We start from the raw sequence: 19,934 nt of genomic DNA on the forward strand, positions 1-19,934 counted from the left end.
GGCACTAGTCCATCCTTTTAGTCATCCAGGTTCCCAACCTTGGAGTCATCCTCAACTTTTCACTTTCTGTAGCTCTCTATGAGCCTGTCAGTTGCCAAGTTTTTTAATTCTGCTTCCACAACATATCTCTTATTTGTCCCTTTCTCACTATTCATATGACTACCACCTTAATTTAGGCCTTTATCACCTATCTGTTTCATCACCCAGACTGTTGCAGTAACTTCTCATTTGGTTTTGCTGTATCTAGCTTTTCCCCTCTCTAGTCCTAATCTTTCACAAAACTGCCAAACTGATATTCCTAAAGCACAGTTCTGTCCATTTCTCTTCCTTGTTCAATAAGAGTCATTGGTGCCCTATTGCATCTAAGGATCAAATACAAACTCCTCTGTTAGGCAGTTAAATATATGACCATTTATCTCTAGCCAGTCTTTCCAGTGTGATAACCTCCCCTCTTCCCCCCACTGCCATGCATTCTTTGATTGAGCCAAACTGAACTACTTCCTGTTCCCCATACATAATGTTCCATTTTCTATGTCCTTGCCTTTGTATGAGCTGTTACTCATGCCTGGGGAATAGCCCATTCATTACTTTCCCTCCTCACCCTCTATCTTTTGGAACCCTTAACTCCTTTTACTGCTAACTGAAAAGCTATGTCCTCCAAGAGATATTTGCTGATTTCCTTAGTTGTTAACACTCTCATCCTTCTGTTACTTATTTTGTATTTATACAAAATTTAGATATGATTTTTTCCCCCTGTAGTAGAATATAAACTCCTTGAGGACAGGGATCCTTCCTTCCTTCCTTCTTTCCTTCATTCCTCCCTTAGTCCCTCCCTCCCTCCCTCCCTTTTTCCAGCACTCAAAAATAGCTATGGTACACAGCTGAATTTAAGTAGCATCATAAAAGAAACACAAAGTATTATAAGACTTCCAAGGAGGAAAAGATCATGTCATGTTCTAACTCCTACTACCTTTTCAATCTTATTTCATTTTATTCCCCTTTCTGTATTCTCATCAAACTGACTTACTAGCTTGCTTCTTTATATAATGTTCCATCTTTTGCTTTTGTGCCTTTGTATCTCTGGGATACATACCCTCTTCACATTTTCTTCTTTGAAATCTTAGTTCCTTGAGGGCAAGTGATGTTTCACTTTTCTTTTTGTAACCTTAACACTTAGATTAGTGCTTTGTCTTTAGGAAGCTCTTAATTAATGTGTATTGAATTTATTTCAATTGAAAATGGAAAGGAGAAGATGTATTTTAGAAGGATTGTGAAGGTAGAATCAATAGGAATTGACTGATCGAATTTGGGGGTCCAAGGTGATGGAGTACCTCAATAAGAAAACGATCTTTCTTTCTCTTCAGATCTCCAATAAAACTTGATGAAGAACAAGTTCAGTACAAATGAAGGAGTGGGAGACTTGGTGGATAAGAGATTTTAATCAGATACGGAAATTTGAGCTCAGGATATTAGAGTAGTTTCTAAAGACGGCGACATCTAATAAACAACAGCACTGCTAGATTGCTATTGTAGAATAGAGATAGAGGTTTGGGGAGTTAAGAAGCCATGAGTGTGGATGTTGATGTCTCTGAGGTTTAGAGCTTATGCAATCTAGTCCAGTTGCTTGATTGTACACTTGAAGGAACTGAGATTCAGAAATGTTAACGATCTGCTCGGGGTCACACGGATCAAAATCAAAGCTGGGATTTGACTCAGGGGCCTCTGACTCCAAATCCAAAGCTCTTTCAGGGAGTAAGCTAGATGCTGAAATCATCGAGAAATGAGAAAGTGTATTCTAGAACAGAGATGTCAAGCAAAAAAAACAAAACACTCCTGAGTATGGCCTGAACATAATTAAAATGCAACTTGAAAATATCTAACAGAATAAAAATGCAATAAAACATAGAAATATTTTAAAACTAAGTCAATATGTGGCCCACAGTGCTATATGTATTGCTTAGTGTCCTGTGTTTCTAATTGAGTTTGATACTACCATTCTATTTTTTGGGGGGGGGAGGGATTTCATTTTTCCCCAATTACACGTAAAGACAATTTTTAACATTCATTTTGAAAAATTTTGAGTTACAAATTTTCTCTCTCCCTCCTTTAGCTCCCTGTAATGGTAAGCTATTTGATATAGGTTATACATGTTCAATCATGCAAAACATATTACCATATTAGTCATGTTGTGAAAGAAGGCACAGACCCAAAGGAAAAAAAAACCACAAGTGAAAAAATAGTATGCTTTGATCTGCATTTAGGCTCCCTCAGTACTTTCTCTCTAAGTGAATAACATTTTTTATCGTGAGTCCTTTAGAATTGTTGGATCATTGTATTACTGAAAATAGCTAAGTCATTCACAGTTGATCATTATACAGTATTACTATTACCGTGTACAATGTTCTCTTGGTTCTGCTTGCTTCACTCTGCCTCAGTTCATATACATCTTTCCAGGTTTTTCTAAAAGCAGCCTGCTAATCATTTCTTTTAGCACACTAATATTCCATTACAATCATATACCACAACTTGTTCAGCATTCCCTAATTGATAAGCATCCCCTCAATTTCCAATTGTTTGCTACTACAAAAAGAGCTGCTATGAATATCTTTGTACAAATTGGTCCTTTCCTTTTTTTCTTTTTATCTTTTTGGGGTACAGACCTAGTAGTGGTATAGCTGGACCAAAGGGTATCACAGTTTAATTGCCCTTTGGGTATGGTTCCAAATTGCTTTCCAGAATCATTGGATCAGTTCATAACTCTACCAACACTGCATTAGTATCCAAATTTTCCAACATTTACTATTTTTTTTTTTTACTATTTTCCTTTTCTGTCATATTAACCAATCTGAAAGGTGTGGCATAGTAACTCAGAGTTATTTTAATTTGCATTTCTCTAATCAATGACTGCTATTCTAGAGGATCATAGACAATGGTAATATAAACAAATAAAGTTAACTTTAAAAGAGGAGGATCTTTTTTGGATGGTGGTATTGGAAGAACAGTACAGTAATGTGAATAGTGAGATGTGATTCAAAAGAGACTAAGGAAAGATTACATAGCACTTAGCTGCTGTAACATTAAAGGATCAGAGGTCATGGAACAAGATCTTCTGGAAGGTAAAGGAGGTAGGACCACAACCAAGAATCACCTACTCAGCAAAATTAAACATAATACTTCAAGGGGAAAAAATGGCCATTCAGTGAAACAGAAGTATTTCAAACTTTCATAAGGAGAAAAAATTGAACAAAATTGAACAAAAAATTTGATCTCCAATATCAAGACCCAATAGAAGCCTAAAAAAGTAAAAAGGGAAAAGAAAACATAAGGGATTCAATAGAGATGAACCATTTAGATCTCTACTTGGGAAGATGATACTTGTAATTCTTAAAGATTGTACCACTAATAGTACAGCTAGAAGGAATACATATAGACAGAAGGTATGAGTATAAGGTGAATTTGAGGGAATGACATAAAAAATAAATAAGGGTTGAGAAAAAGGAGTATACTGTGTGCAGAAGGAAGGGAGAGGTAGAATCAGGTAAATAGGGTAAATTATTTCACATGAAGAGGTGCGAAAAACCTATTACAGTAGAAGGGAGGATGGAAAGGTGGGTGATAGGCATTGCTTGAACCTTACTCTCATTAGAATTGGCTGAAAGGGGGTGTAATATACACGCTCAGTTGAATATAGGAATCTATCTTACCTGACAAGAAAGCAGGAGGGGAAAAGTTTAAGTAAAGGGGGGAGACTGACAGAAAAGAGGGCAGGCTGGAGGAAGTGGTAGACAGAAGCAAAACACTGGTAAGAAGGGAATGGGTGAATGGAGAGAGAGGAAAAACAGGAGGAAAAATAGGATGGAGGGAAATATGCAGTTGGTAATCATAACTGTGAATGTGAATGGGATGAACTCTCCCATAAAATGTATTTAGATAGTGGAGCGGATCAAAAACTAGAATCCTACAATATGTTGTTTACAACAGACACACACAGAGTAAAGGTAAATGACTGGAGCAGAGTCTATTCTTCTTCAGCTGAAGTGAAAAACAAAACAAAACAGGGGTAACGGTCCTGATCTCAGACAAACAAAAGCAAAAGTAGACCTAATTAAAAGAGATAAGGAAGGAAACTAAATTTTGCTAAAAGGTACCATAGACAATGAATCAATACTAAATCATCCAAATTCTTAAAGGAAACGTTAAGTGAGTTATGGGTGCATGACTAAATGAGATAGAAAGCATTATGAAATGTAAAACAGGTAATTTTGATTATGTTAAATTAAAAAGCTTTTGCACAAACAAAACCAACGCAAGCAAGATTAGAAAGAAAGCAGAAACCCGGGAAACAATCTTTACAGCAAGTGTCTCTAATAAAGGCCTCATTTCTCAAATATATAGAGAACTGAATTTATAAGAATATAAGCCATTCCTCAATTTATAAATGGTCAAAGGATATGAAAGGCAGTTTTCAGTTAAAGAAATCAAAGCTATCTATAGGCATTTGAAGAAATGCTCTAAACCACTTTTGATTAGAGAAATGCAAATTAAAACAACTCTGAGGTACCACTTCACACCTATCAGATTGGCTAATATGACAAAAAAGGAAAATGATAAATGTTGGAGAGGATGTGGGAAAATTGTGACAGTAATGCACTATTTGTGTAATTGTGAACTGATCCAGCCATTCTGGAGAACAATTTGGAACTATGCCCAAAGGGCCACCAAACTGCATGTCCTTTGATCCAGCAATAGCACTACTGTCTCAAAGAAATATTATATATCTTATATCTCAAAGAGATCATAGAAAAGGGAAGGAACCTTCATGTACAAAAATATTTATATCAGCCCTTTTTGTGGTGGCAAAATATTGGAATTGAGGGGATGCCTATCAACTGGGGAATGGCTGAGTATATGGCTGTAGCATATGAATGTAATGGAATACTGTTGTGCAATAAGAAATGATGAATAGGCAGCTTTCAGAAAAACCTGGAGAGACATGTACGAACTGAGAACCAGGAAAACACTGTACATAGTATCAGCAACATTGTATGATGATCAACTGTGATAGACTTAGCTCCCCCTTGCTTCCCCGCCTCTTCCCCTCCATTGTAAAAGCTTTTTCTTGCCTCTTTTATGTGAGATAATTCACCCTATTCTACCTCTCCCTTTCTCTTTCTCCCAGTGTATTCCTCTCTCACCCCTTAATTTTATGTTTTTTAGTTGTCATCCCTTCATATTCAACTCACACCTGTGCCCCCTGGCTATATATACTCCTTCTAACTACCCCAATAATGAGTAAGGTCTTATGATTTAGAAATATTATCTTCCCATGGAGGAATATAAACAGTTTGACCTTATTAAGTCCCTTATGATTTCCCTTTTCTGTTTACCTTTTTATGTTCTCTCGAGTCTTGTATTTGAAAGTCAAATTTTCTATTCACTCTGGTCTTTTCATCAAGAATGTTTGAAAGTCCTTTCTTGGTTGTAATCCTAGCTCTTTTGACTTCCAGAATATCATATTCCAAGTCCTCTGATCCTTTAATATAGAAACTGCTAAATCTTCTGTTATTCTGACTGTGGCTCCATCATACTTGAGTTGTTTCTTTCTGACTACTTGGAATACTTTCTTCTTGACCTGGGAGCTCTGGAATTTGTCTATAATATTTCTGGAAGTTTTCATTTTGGGATCTCTTTCAGAAGGTGATTGGTGGATTCTTTCCATTTCTATTTTACCCTCTGGTTCTAGAATATCAGGACAATTTTCCTTGATAATTTCTTGAAAGATGATGTCTAGGCTCTTTTTTTTCATCATGGCTTTCAGGTAGTCCAATAATTTGTAAATTCTCTCTCCTGAATCTATTTTCCATGTCTGTTGTTTTTCCAATGAGATATTTCACATTGTCTTCCATTTTTTCATTCTTTTGTTTTTGTTTTAATTGTTTCTTGATTTCATAAAGTCATTAGTTTTCATTTGCTCCATTTTAATTTTTAAGGAATTATTTTCTTCAGTGAGCCTTTGGACCTTCTTTTCCATTTGGCCAATTCTTCTTTTTAAGGCATTCTTCTGCTCACTGGCTTTTTGGACCTCTTTTACCATTTTTCCTAGTCTATTTTTTAAGGTGTTATTTTCTTCAGTATTTTTTTTTTGGGTTTCCTTTACCAAACTGTTGACTTGTTTTGCATGATTTTCTTTCATCACTCTCATTTCTTTTCCCAACTTTTCCTCCATCTCTCATACTTGATTTTCAAAATCCCTTTTGAGCTCTTCCATGGCCTGAGACCAATTCATATTTTTCTTGGTTCTACTTCACTTTTTATCAGTTCATATAAGTCTTCCCATACTTCTCTCAGTTCTCTATTTTTAATCTTAGGGTTTTTTGTTTCATCTTGCTTGCTTGTTATTTTTGTTGGAAGTCACAATTTATATTTTAAAAACAAAAAAAAATCTATCTAATTTAGAAGTTTCCTTATGAGTTCCCATTAAAATTTGAGTATACTTTGTACACATGAAAATTAAAATGTGCATATAAGTAAAGTTGCTATTATAGTACCTGCTTGTGTTAATAATGGCTCATTTATATAATGCTTTAAAGTTTTATAATATACTTTACTTTATATCTGTGAGATAGGAATGCATGTTTTATTATCTACTTTTTATAGAGGAAGAGCCTGAGGTTAGTGTGTTATCTGACTTAGTCATATGATTATTAAGTGACAAAGCTATGACTTTAACCCAGGTCTTCTAACTCCGAGTCTAAGTACCTGTGTTCTACATTCTGACTGTTCCCACAGGAAGTATTAGATAAAAAATTCTCCACTTTTGAAACTTATTAGAGTTTTATTTTGGTCTCAATATGATTTGGTCCCAACATGACTTGAATGTAGAAAAAAATTAAGTCTTATAGTTTGACTTTAGATAACAATACAGTGTAAAACATTGTAATAAATGTTTAACACTCCACTCTCTTTTTATGAGAAAATGTATTTTTATAGCCCTCAAGATTGTCCATTCCCCTCTTCTTTATAGTGAGAAAAAATGTCAATTTAGGAAATCATTATTTTAAAAAGAATAAAATATTATGTTTGTAGCTACAGAAAATTATTTTGTCCTCAGGAAAACAAAAGTCCATTTTACCTTTTAGATCTTCAGTTTTAATTTTTATTTCTTTTTGATAAGTTTATTTTCTTTTATGGTTTTGCCATATTCTGTACATTTCACACGTGGAAATTCAGATAAATTCTTTTTGCTTTCCAGTCCATTGCTGATGGCTTTAAGGAGGCTGTACGGTATGTTCTTCCACGCCTTATGCTAGTGCCAGTTTACCATTGTTCACACTATTTTGAATTATTAGAGGTAAGAATAAAAGCTTATATAAATAAACCTTTCCTTATTTATTTAAGTTTGAAAATTGATCTTAGTTCTAAATTATATCATTACTGTGAACATTATCGTGATTATTGTTTGAACAAAACAAATAAAAAATGTCTTATGTAAATGACTTCCAGGAGCTCAGAAAAAATTATGTACTGCTTTATTTTGATTTATGTTATTTCTTTAAAGGTAAGTATAGAAAAGTTTATTTTGAAAAGGTTTTTTTTGAGACTGTGTTTCCCTGTTTTGCTCAGCCTAGAGGTAAACCCACCACTCATGGGCTCAATGCCACCACAACTGATCTACATGGGAACTTTGACCTGCTACATTTCAAATGAGGGCAGGTTCACCCCTCCTTAAGTTGACTAGTGGCCCCCCCTCACTCCTGGGGACCTACTTGTGGTGCCAGATTTTAGTGGAGACACACACCTGAAGCCCCACTGCAGCTCAGAACTTCTGAGCTCAAGCAATCTTATTAACCTCAGCCTTCCTGGAAGCAGGCATGTCCCTCTGCTCCAACGTAAAAGTTTATTCTCATCTTAGACTTAGTAATATTGAACCTGAAGTGTCATCTGACTATCTGAATGTTTTTCATACTAAGTTTCTCTTCCAACTCATGTTTAAAGATGTAGTGATCTATAACTTCACTGATATGACTACTTCCTCTGTTAGTACAAATAATAGTTCCTCTATACTGTAGTAAACCCTCTTTTAGAGTTGCTATGGCCAAAACTGGGGCAGCAAGGCAGTGCAGTAGACTGTCTCCAATTGCATCTGAGGTGTCATGGTAGTCAAAGTGGTGGTTTGGTTTGATTTGCGTGGCACATATTGCCTCATATCTCTTCCTCAGGGTGTCTTGCTGCTGAACTAGGCTAAGCAAGCATTTATTAAATGCTTGCTATGTGTTCAGTGCTAAGTACTAGGGACAAGAAAGGTAAAAATGTTCCTTGGCACCAAGGAGCTCACATTCTGGTGGGAGGAAAGGAAATTTGTTTTTGTTTGCAAACAACAGAGTTTATACAAGATATATACAGGGTAAATTGGAGATAATCTCAGAAGGAAAGAAATAGCATTAAGGAGAACTGGGAAGGACCTTTTGCAGAGGTGAGCTAAGACTGGAAGGAGGCCAAGGAAATGAGGAGGGAGCATTCTTGATATGAGAACAACTTAATGAAAATGTACTGAGTTGGTATATGGAGCTTTGTGTATGAGGAACAGTAGAGAGGCAAGTGCTTCTGAATTGTAGAGTACATGGAGGGAAGTAAAGTATAAGAAAACTGGAAAGGTAAAAAGGGAGGAAGTTATGAAGGGCTTTAGAAACCAAACAGTGAATCTTAAGTTTAATTATGGAAGTATTAGGGAGCCACTGGAATATAATTCAGTAGGAGGGCTTACATGGTCATATACCCTCTTTAGGAAGCTAACTTTAGCAGCTCAGAGGAGGATGGTCTGAACTGAGAAGATATTTGGGGCTGGCAGACCACCCAGAAGATTCCTGCTATAGTCCTGTGTGAGGGCTTGTACCTATGTGGCGCAATGTCAGAGAAGAGAAAGGGGACATGTATAAGAGATGTGGCAAAGATAGAATCAACAAGACTTAGCAATAGATTGGATATCAGGGTGAGAGAGTGTGCTTAGCAGTCTGTCTTTATTTTTAATGGATTTTTACTGATGTCTTTTCTTTTTACATTATGTAGATTCTGCCCCCCCCTGCATCCTAACCTATTCCCAGAGAGCTATCTTCCATAACAGTTTTTTTTTTAAATTGGCAAAACCAACATATGACATTATATGTAATGTTGCGTATCTATGACCCGCCCCCCAACTTTTCAATGGAATAGGGGGAGATATCTTTTTATAGCTTGTCTTTGGGATCAAGTTTGAGCTTTATAATTTTATAGCATTCAGTTTTGATTATTTTATTTGTGTTGTTCATTACACTGACATTATAGTGGTTGTATATATTGTTTCCTTACTCTGCTTACTTCACTTTGCTTCTTTGTATTTATTACATTCATCATTTCTTATAGCCAGTAATATTGTATTACATTCATGTACCATGATTTGTCTAGTCATTCCTAAATCTCCTTTGTTTCCAGTTATTTGCTGCCACAATAGTGCTTATTATAATGGTACTTAATCTGGACTTTGTGGTATTGTTTATCAAAGATATTAGAACTGACATGCAGAAAGAGCCATTCCAGTTTGTTATGAACCATAGGACTAAATACATTTCTTGTTGGTATACTTTGTCTCTTGTATTGACAATAACTAGTAGAAATGAATTAATATTGTTTTGTATTTTCTGGCACCTTACTTTAAAAACAACAACACAGCTTTGTGCTTGTGGAAAGTAATATTAAATCTCTCCCACGTTTAGTCTTTTCTCACGATTTTGAATATGAAATATATTTATAGTGGTTGGGCTCAAGAAAGAGGGACTCTAGAAAAGTTGTCTTGTAATAAGTATGTTTGTGTACGTAATTTTTTCTGTTTTCTCTGGAAAGGAGACTGACTTTCATAGTAGAAATGACCATAAAAATGACTAACTGGAACTCAAACCCAAAATAAGTAACGAGATAGTGAAGAGTAGCACTTAGCTACCAAAACACTGGTGCCACATCCTCAGGTTCTGAAAGAACAGGTGGATATATGATTGTTGAGCCATTGTCAGTGATATTTGAAAGTTCATGGAAAACTGGAGGGTTATCATTAGATTGGAGAAGAGCTATGTTCCAATTTTCCAAAAGAAAAAAAGTCTATAAACTACAACTTAGTGAGTTTGGTTCTTGGGAAAATTCTAAAAGTGATTATTAAAGAGATGATTAGCCAACATCTAGAAAGGGAAATAATAATTACAAAGAGCCTACCTGGCTTTATTAAGAACAGGTCATGCCAGACTAACTTCATTTTCTTTTTTGACATGATTGCTAAACTAAAATATGGGGAGAATGCTGTGGTTATGGTTTACCTGGATTTTGGCAATGCTTTTGATAAAGTATCTCCTTCTATTCTTGTGGAGAAACATAGTCTTATGTACTAAATCAGGGTCTGGCAATTCCAGCCCTCTAGCCAAATGCTGTGCTGCCTATTGTTTGTACAACTAGTAAGCGAAGAATGGTATTATATTTCTAAATAAGGTTTTATTGTACTTAAAAATGTAAAAACCATTCTCAGCTCTCTGGTCATACAAAAAAAACAGGCAAAAGACTAGATTTGGCCCTCAGGCCATAATATGCCAACCATGGATTAAATGATAATAAAATTAAATCACTTCAGAATTGATTGAATGAACAGACTCAAATTGTAGCTGTTTAATGTTTTGTGATAAGTCTCCAGTGGAAGGTCTTAGGCCTTTGGTCTCTGTGCTTAGCCTTATGTTGTTTAACATTTTTATCAGTGATTTGGATAAAGGCATAAATCATATGCTCATCTGATCTGGAGACAATGCAATGCTGGGAGGGACAGCTAATACAATATAATATGAGCAGGGAGAGTCATGGATAGAAAGCAGTTATTCTGAAAAAGATCCTTGGGATTTTAGTGGAATGCAAGCTTAATATAAGTCAGCAATGTTGATGTGACAGCCAAAAAAAGATAATGAATTGTGGGGCTATGTTAAGAGATGAACGTATTCCAGGAATAAGAAGGTGATAATCCCACTGTACTCTGCCCTTGTCAGACCTCATTGGGAATATTGTGATTGCATACAGTTGATAAGTTGCATAGAGTGTTCAGATGAGGGCAACCAGGGTGATGAAAGATCTTGAGTCTGTGTCATATAAGAGTCAATTAAAGGAACTGGGTATGTTTAGTCTGGAGAAGAGGAAGCTCAGGGGGATAGCACAGCTGTGTTCAAGTATTTGAAGGACTGTCATGTAGAGGAGAGACTAGACTTGTTCCATTTGGTCCCAGAGGGCAGAATAAGGAGCAGAGGGTGGAAGTTGCAAAAAGGCAAATTTAGGCTTGATGTCAAGAAAAACTTCCTAATGATTAGAGCTATCCAAGAGTGGAATGGTTTACCTTTGAGAATGGATGGGTTCCCCTCCTTGGAAGTCTTTAAAGTTAAGGCTGGATGACTACTTGTCAGGTTTGTTATTTTGGAGTTTCCTTTTGTGTATGGCTTGGGCTGGATGGCTGCTGAGGTCTTTTCCAACTCTTAAATTCTGTATGTTGTGTATATTCTGTTCTCTTGTGGTTTAAAAAAAAATCCCTTTAGTTTGTTGATAGTTTTTTCTTTTGTCTTTGCTTTTTTATGGTTTTGCTATTCTTAAAGTTGAGGATAGAAAACCAAAATACACGTTTTATTTTGGGTTCTCCCATTTTTCTTAGCAATTGCAAGAATGCAGTGAAGAGCAAGAAGACAGAGAATGTTTGAAACAAGCTATTACTGCTCTTCTGAATTTCCGTTGTAGCATGGAACGGATTTGCAACAAGCATTCACCTAGACGGCGACCTGTGTGAGTTCAGATTATAAAAAGCATGAGGGATCCACAAACTATACTTGGATTTAATTTCTAGATTTCTGACCAAGTATGATTAGTAATGATAGTTTTTTTTTTGTTTCAATTCTGATACTGAACATGTATCATTTCCTCAGGTGGTGGTACATATATACAGCAATTTAAAAAATCAGACTGTCATTGTTGAGAATTAAATGCATTGGTATGGCTTATGTTTTTAAACTGACTTTGCATGTCTTTTCCAGATACTGAAAATGATTTAAATATTTGCCTTTAAATTGTACTAGAAAAGCTACATCATTATTCTGTAGGGTATATGTTACAATTTTCTGTAGCTGATGTGTAAGAAGCTCACTGTTCTTTACCTCTTCAATTATGGCATTAGGTATGTGATGCATAATAGGTGATTTTTCTCATCTCACAAATAAGGCATAGTGGAAATGACTTGTTAGAGTTACCTATGAGTTAATGAAATAACTGAAAGGTAATATTGTATTTCATTTTATTTGGTAAATTGAATTAATGTGAATTGATAATGTGTAACTTTTGTAACTTGATATGAGCTCTTATGGTATTAGTTTTTTATTTGTTTTAATTATGATTTAATAATAACTGGAAAAACTTTTTTTGGCTGTGTTTTATAGGGATCCTGTTTGTCGATTTTATAATCGTCAATTACGGAGCAAGCATCTGGCCATAAAGAAAATGAATGAAATTCAAAAAAATATTGATGGATGGGAAGGCAAAGATATTGGCCAATGTTGTAATGAATTTATAATGGAAGGCCCATTGATAAGAATAGGAGCTAAACATGAACGCCATATTTTTCTTTTTGATGGCTTAATGATTAGTTGTAAAACTAATCATGGACAGTCCCGGATTCCAGGTTATAGCAATGCAGAATACAGGTTGAAAGAAAAATTTATCATGAGGAAAATACAAATTTGTGATAAAGATGACACTTCTGAATACAAGCATGCCTTTGAGTTGATTTCCAAAGATGAAAACAGCATTATATTTGCTGCCAAGTCCATTGAAGAGAAAAACAGTTGGATGGCAGCCTTGATTTCTCTTCAGTATCGTAGTACACTAGATCGAATGCTAGATTCAGTATTATTAAAGGAAGAAAATGAGCAACCACTGAGGTTGCCAAGTCCAGAAGTATATCGCTTTGTTGTGAAAGACTCGGAAGAAAACATTGTTTTTGAAGACAATTTGCAAAGTGGAATCCCTGTCATTAAAGGAGGAACTGTGGTGAAATTGATTGAAAGGCTAACATACCACATGTATGCAGGTGTGTGTCTATATTTATAAAAGGAAAGGGAAGGACAGTTGTAATTACAGTACTGGGCCTGGAATCATGAGGATTCATCTTCTATGAATTCAAATCTGGCCTCAGACACTAGCTCTGTGATTGAGGGAAAGTCACTTAACCCTGTTTGCCTCAGTTTCCTCATCTGTAAAATGAGATGGAAAAAGAAATGGCAAACCATTACGGTATCTTTGCCAAGGAAACCCCATATGGGTCACAGAGTAAGACAGGACTGAACAATTGAGCACTGTGCAATGCACTGAATATACAAAACCAAAATAATATGGTTTCTGATCTCAATCACCTTACATTCTATTAGGGGAAACATATATCATATATCAGAATATACAATATATGTGAAAAATAAATGCAAGGTAATTTCGGATAGGGAGACACTGGCAACCAAAGGATTGTGAAAGGCATCTTGTGGTGCTTGAACTGAATTTTGAAAGAGCTAGGGCTTCTAAGAGGTGAAGTTGAGGAGGGGAGTGCATGAGTCTGTGAAGTATGAAGAGGAGTAAAGGTAGGTTTGCTACAGGGCATTTAAATGGTGCAGTGGATGGAGTGCTGGGCCTGAAGTCAGGAAGACTAATCTTTCTGAGTATAAATCTGGCCTTAGTTACTTATTAGCTGTGGAACCCTGGGCAAGTCATTTAATCCTCTCAGTTTCCTCATCTGTAAATGAGTTGGAGAAGGAAATGGTAAACCACTCCAGTATCTTTGCCCAGAAAACCCCAAATAGGGCCACAGAGAGTTGGCTACAGCTGGATAGTGATTAAGCAACAACAGCGAAGACAGGTTGGATTCAAGTTGTAAAGAACTTTAAATGCCAAATAGAGTTTTTTGCATTTTATCCTGTATTTAGCAACTGGAGTTTATTGAACAAGACAGGGACATGGTCAAACATGCTTTAGGAATATCACTTTGGATTTGGAAGATAAATTGAAAAGGCAAAAGACTTGAGAAAGGAAGCTGTTACAGTAGTGTAGGAAAGAGGTAATAAAGGCCTGAGCTACCATGGGAGCCATATGAGTATAACCTATATATCTTTTCCCTTTCTTGGCCCAACTCCTAGAAAAAGCTATCTTTATTCACTGCCTCTACTTCCTCTCTTCTCACTCCTCAACCCTTTGTAGTGTGGCTTCTGATCTCATCGCTACTGAAACTACTCTCTCCAGAGTTACCAATGATTTCCTAATTTCCATACTTGAGAGTCCTTTCTCAGACCTCATTCTTCTCAACCTATCTGCTGCATTTACCACTCTTGACCACTCTCTTCCTGGATACTGTCTCCTTTCTGGGTTTTCATGATACTATTCTCTCCTAGTTTTCTTTCTACCTGTCTGATCGTTCTTTGCTGCCCTCACTGTGGGTGTTCCCAAAGGTTCTATCCTAGTCCCCTTATTCTTCCCTCTTTCTCTTTTTTGGTGACCTTATTAGCTTCATTATCTTCTCTGTCAAGATCTGTATATCTAGCCCATCTTGCTTCTGAGTTTCATTCCCAAATAGCCAACTTCCCATTGGACAGGCATTCAAATTCAATTTTTCTGCCCCTCTTCCGAAACTTTCTAATTTCTGTGAGAGGAACTGCCAGCCTTTGTGTCCCCCAGGTTTATAGCATTGCTGTCATCCTGGACCTCTCATTTTCCCTCACCGCACAACATCTCTCACATCCAACTTCTCTCAACTTCTATAACTTCCACCTTAGTTCAGGCCTCATCATCCCTCATCTGTATTTTTTCAACCTCCTAATTGATCTCCCTGCCTCAAGTTTTTCCTCATTTACATCCTTCACAGTTGCCAAAGTAATTATGTTTAGGCATAGATTTGAATGTGTTATTTCCCTATTTGATAAAACCCAAATTTTCTATTACCTCCAAAATCAATATAAACTCCTGTGTAGTTTTTAAAGCCTCAACTTATCTTTCCAGCCTCATTGTACATTGTTCCCCCCATATTCTGGAGTACAGCTAAATTGACCTTTTCTCTCTTCCTCACACATGACCCTGTCTGTCATCATCATGCCTCTAGTACCACTGTTATCCATTTCTGTAAATGTACTACCTCTTATTTCTGCTTCATACAATCTCTCTTATTTCAGTATCTAGTTCAGGTACTACCTTCTAAATGAAGCATTTCCTAACCCCTTCATGGGCTAGCACCCCCTCTCTCAGATTATGTTGTATTTAACTACTTTGTACTCTCTTTATACAAATTATTCTATTCATTCTTAAATATGTCTTTATTGTTTCTCCCATTACAATATAAGTTCCTTGTAAGTAGTGATTGTTTCATTCATTTTCTTTTTCTCCCCATTGCCTAGTACAGTTCCTGGTCCATAGTAGGTGCTTAATAAATACCTGTTTATTGGTTGATTAGAGAGAAGAAGGATACTGATCAGAAATACTATGGAGGATAAAATCTATAAGACTTGGCAGCTGACTTGATGTGTAGAGTAGGGGTGAGTGAGGACTACTCCAAAGTGTTTGAACCTTGGTAGTAGTACTCCACAGAAATAGGGAAATCCAAAAGAAGGGAAGACTTGGGGTAAAGGATAATGTGTTTTCTTTTGGACATACTGAATTTCAGGTGCCTGTGGGACATCCATTTTGAAATGTCCCATAGGCAGTTTGTGTTAAAATTGTATCTTGATCAGGCCTCCCTGACTACCCTCTCCCTCTTTCTAGTCAGTATATTAAGTAAGTTTATAAGAAACCAGTAGAAAATAGCAATAACAAGGAAGTAAGATTACAAAGGGGCACGTAGACATTACCTACAAACTGTCCCAAAGATCAGAAGAGCATAATTTATCAATTATATCATATATTAACCAAAAATCACATCCAGGGGAAGCCATCTAAACTTTGCTGTCAGGGCCTTTTGGTCCTATGATGTGTAAATCTCAGACAAGTTCTGGACATCCACAGTTAAGACCAGTAGAACACCAGATGTTACTGATAACTTTAAGATGATGTGGATATGTTAACTTCAAAATTTTGCCAACAACTTTTGAGATATGTTAATGAACTAATCCCAAGATGGCATAGATAAAAGTTAATATGTTGCCATCTAAAACATTATAAAAATGAGACCTATTCCTCCACCCCCTCCCCCCCATACCCTTGGCTCCCAAGCATTCTTCCACCTCCATTGAGTCCATGCTTCTGAGTACTCCTAATTCACATGGTTACATGAGTGATACTCTATGCCTCTCTCCTTCCCCATCCTGCTCCCCACTGCTAGCTTTCCTTCACCACCCTCTCCTTTCTCCCCATGCCATCTGCCTCTGTTCTCCTTTTTGCTACATCTCTACCTACTTACTGTGCCATTTGCCCCTATACCCTCCCTCTGTGCCTTATTAGAGTGTGATTACATCCCTGTTTCCTGCTACCATCATGATCTTTCCTGACAAGTACCCAAAGAAGCAGGTATGCCTGTTCCATTTCATAAATTAATAATCAATTCATAGTTGATGACTAGGGAATGGATCTCAGGAGAGCAATCAGGACTAGACATATAGCTTGTTGAAGGAACTGGAAATGTTTAGCCTAGAGAAGACTTAGGTATGACATGATAGCTGTCTTGGGAACAATGGATGAAAATTACAAAAAAGCAAGTTTTTATATAAGGAAAAACTTTAACCTTAAAACTTTCAGTACTTTATAGGAAGCTTGGGCTAGAGACCATCCATTAAGCCATGTTGTGTCACCTCTAAATTTAGCACGTGTAAAGTTCTGGACCTAAATATTATCAGAGAAACTGAAGAATCTACCAGCATATGTCTGTGATGTGATATGCACAGTTACTTCAATCGATGCAGGATCTTACCAGTATGGGCACTCGTAGAGAAAGATCCTCAGTGAAGTGAAGCAATAGGGAAGAGTGATGGACTTGGAGCCAGGAAGACCTGAATTTAAATCCCATCTCAGATACTTATTAGTTGTGTGACCCAGGGCAAGTCACATAACCTCTCTCAGCCTCAATTTCCTTATCTGCAAAATGGGGATAATGGCACCACCTACCTTACAGGATCGTTGTGGGGATCAAATAAGATGATGTGTACAGTGTTTTGTATTTACACTGTATAAATGCAAGCCATTATTATTGTTGTTATTATTATTGTTATAGTATTATTTAGGTAATAAATTTAGAACTAGAAGGAACTTTAGAAATAGAGTTTAGCCCCCTTATTTTGCAAATGAGGAAATTTAGGGAGACCCAGGATCACACATCTAGCAGATCTCTGAGCCAGGACTGAAATTTAGGTTTTGGAGGCTGGGATTGATTCCAACTGGTCATCAACAAAAAGATGGTTATTTAAACCATAGCATGAAATGGATATTCCACAAGGATATGGCATTTTGCTCACTTCCCAGAGGGGTAGGGTGTGGTTACTCTGATGGCCTTGGGATATCTACTAAGTCTGAAGAGGTCCCACCTCCTTGCCTACAGGCCCGTATGTGTCCCTCCGTGACCAGGAAGCCTTATCAATATGGCCACTAGGAAGCTGTGTCAAACAGCTAGGCAGCTTAAACCTAAGCTCCCTGGCCCAATCAAGTCTTGGGGACAACTTCTTGCATTTTATTTTATTTTTTTCCCATTTATTCATTTATTTATTTAAAATTTTAACCAGTTACATATAAAAACAATTTTTAAAACTTTGAATTCCAAATTATCTCACTTCCTCTCTCCCCACACCCCTCATTGAGAAGACAAGCAGTTTGATATAGGTTATACATGTTTAGTCATGTAATACATAATCATAATAGTTATGTTATGAAACAAAACATAGACAAAAAAAACCTCAAGAAAAATAAAGTTAAAAAAAGTATGTTAAGATCTGTATTCTAACACCGTCAGTTCTTTCTCTAGGCATAGATAGTATTTTTCATCACAAGTCCTTCAAAGTTGTCTTGGATCATTGTATTGCTGAGAATAGCTAAGTCATTCACAGCTGATCATCTTACAATAATGCTGTTACTTTGTACACAGTACATTTCACTTTGCATCAGCCCATGCAAGTCTTTTCAGGTTTTTCTGAGAGCATCCTGCTTATCATTTCTTATAGTACAATAGTATTCCATCATAATCACATACTTATTCAGCCGTTCCCCAAATGATGGGCATCCCCTCAATTTCTAATTCTTTGCCCCAGAAATGAACTGCTATAAATACTTTTATACATAAGTCCTTTTTTGTTTTTGTTTTTGTTTTTTTTAATCTCTTTTGGGATTTGAGTAGTGGTATTGCTAGGTCAAATGGTATGCATAGTTTTATAACCCTTTGAGCACAGTTCCAGATTGCTCTATAGAATGGTTGAATCAGTGCACAACTCCACCAGCATCCCCTCTAACATTTGTCATTTACCTTTTCTATCCTATTAGCCAATCTAATAGGTATGAAACAGTATCTCAGAATTGTTTTAATTTGAATTTCTGCGAGTATTTTTTTCCATATGGTTATAGATAGCTTTGATTATTTCACCTGAAAACTGGTTATATCTTTTGATTATTTCTCAATTGGGGAAACAGCTCTTATTTTTATAAATTTGACCCAGTTCTCTATATGTTTGAGAAATGAGACCTTTATCACAGAAACTTGCTTCAAAATTTTTCAGTTTCTATTGCTAACTATTTCCCTCCATCCCATGCCACCCCATCCTCAGTTTATTCTATTCTCTCTCTCCTTTTACCTTGTCCCTCCTTAAAAATGTTTTGCTTCTGTTTTGTAATTTGCCCTCCCTTCTATCATTCCCCTCTTCTCTTATCCCTTTCCCCATCTATTTTCCTGTAGGGTTAGATAGATTTCTATGCCCGATTTATTTTGTTTGAGCCAATTCTGATGAGAGTAAGGTTCACTCACTCCCCCTCAATTCCTCCCCTCCTCCCTGCCTTGCGTTTTAGACAAGAACTAGTTTAACTCACATGATGGGGAAGAGGTGGAAGCCTAGTAGATATTGATCCTATCATAACTGCTCTTCCTGACTCTCAAGTCCAGTGCTTTCTCTTCTTCATCATGTTGCCTCTTCTTTTCAGAACTTATAACTATAAAACTTTAATGTGACTTTTGTTAGTATATTTATGCTAGATAAATATTAGCAAGACACTAGTCTCAAGTACTAAACATTTCACCAAATATTTGCACTTTAAATGCAAAACTAAATTTATATTAACATTTACTTACTTAGAAAGTTATTTTAAAGGTGATAGCATGAATGACAGGAACATACACAGTATCAAGGCATATTAAGATGATTTCACTGAGAATTTTGATTCATTTTTTAATATAAGCATAAAACATTAAATATTCTGGCTTTGGTAGTTTTATAAAAGCCTTAGGCAATGAGTTATAGAATGTGAAGTTGAAAGGGACTTCATAGATCATATAATAGAGGCTTCTTAAACTTTTTCCACTTGCAACCCCTTCATTGCTTCTTAAACTGTGGGTCATGACCCCATATAGGGATAGAACCTATCCTTGAATAGAATTCCCCCCTACAGTAACACAGTTATGGTATAAGTTTTAATAATTCTTAACATTTTAAAAATAACACTTAATCATATATTTCAGATTAAGTGAGACAGCCCCAACTTTTGACTGCTTGTCTTGTATTTGCCCTCATTAGGATCCCAAAATATCAGTTCAAATGTAGGCCACCAGTAAATACAGATTTCCCTCCCCTCTTAAAATAAAAGGAAAAAATGGTATATACCAAAACCCCTCAAATTATCTCCTTACAAATAAAGTTATTCAGTGTTTTTACATTTCTTTCAAATACTTGACTGTTATG

The 19,934-nt window shown here is 36.3% G+C and overlaps 1 protein-coding gene across 1 annotated transcript in view; it reads left to right on the plus strand.

The window, feature by feature from the left end:
- SOS2 (SOS Ras/Rho guanine nucleotide exchange factor 2) overlaps positions 1–19,934 on the plus strand; it is a 109,718-nt gene that overhangs the window by 47,244 nt on the left and 42,540 nt on the right. Inside the window, exons 8-10 of the mRNA XM_027849159.1 lie at positions 7,253–7,351; positions 11,702–11,829; positions 12,477–13,126. Coding sequence (XP_027704960.1) covers positions 7,253–7,351; positions 11,702–11,829; positions 12,477–13,126 — 877 coding nt within the window. The remainder of the gene's footprint in view (positions 1–7,252; positions 7,352–11,701; positions 11,830–12,476; positions 13,127–19,934) is intronic.

The sequence above is a fragment of the Vombatus ursinus genome, unplaced genomic scaffold, assembly GCF_900497805.2.
Source record: "Vombatus ursinus unplaced genomic scaffold, bare-nosed wombat genome assembly UNPS02007284.1, whole genome shotgun sequence".
Lineage (NCBI taxonomy): Eukaryota > Metazoa > Chordata > Mammalia > Diprotodontia > Vombatidae > Vombatus > Vombatus ursinus.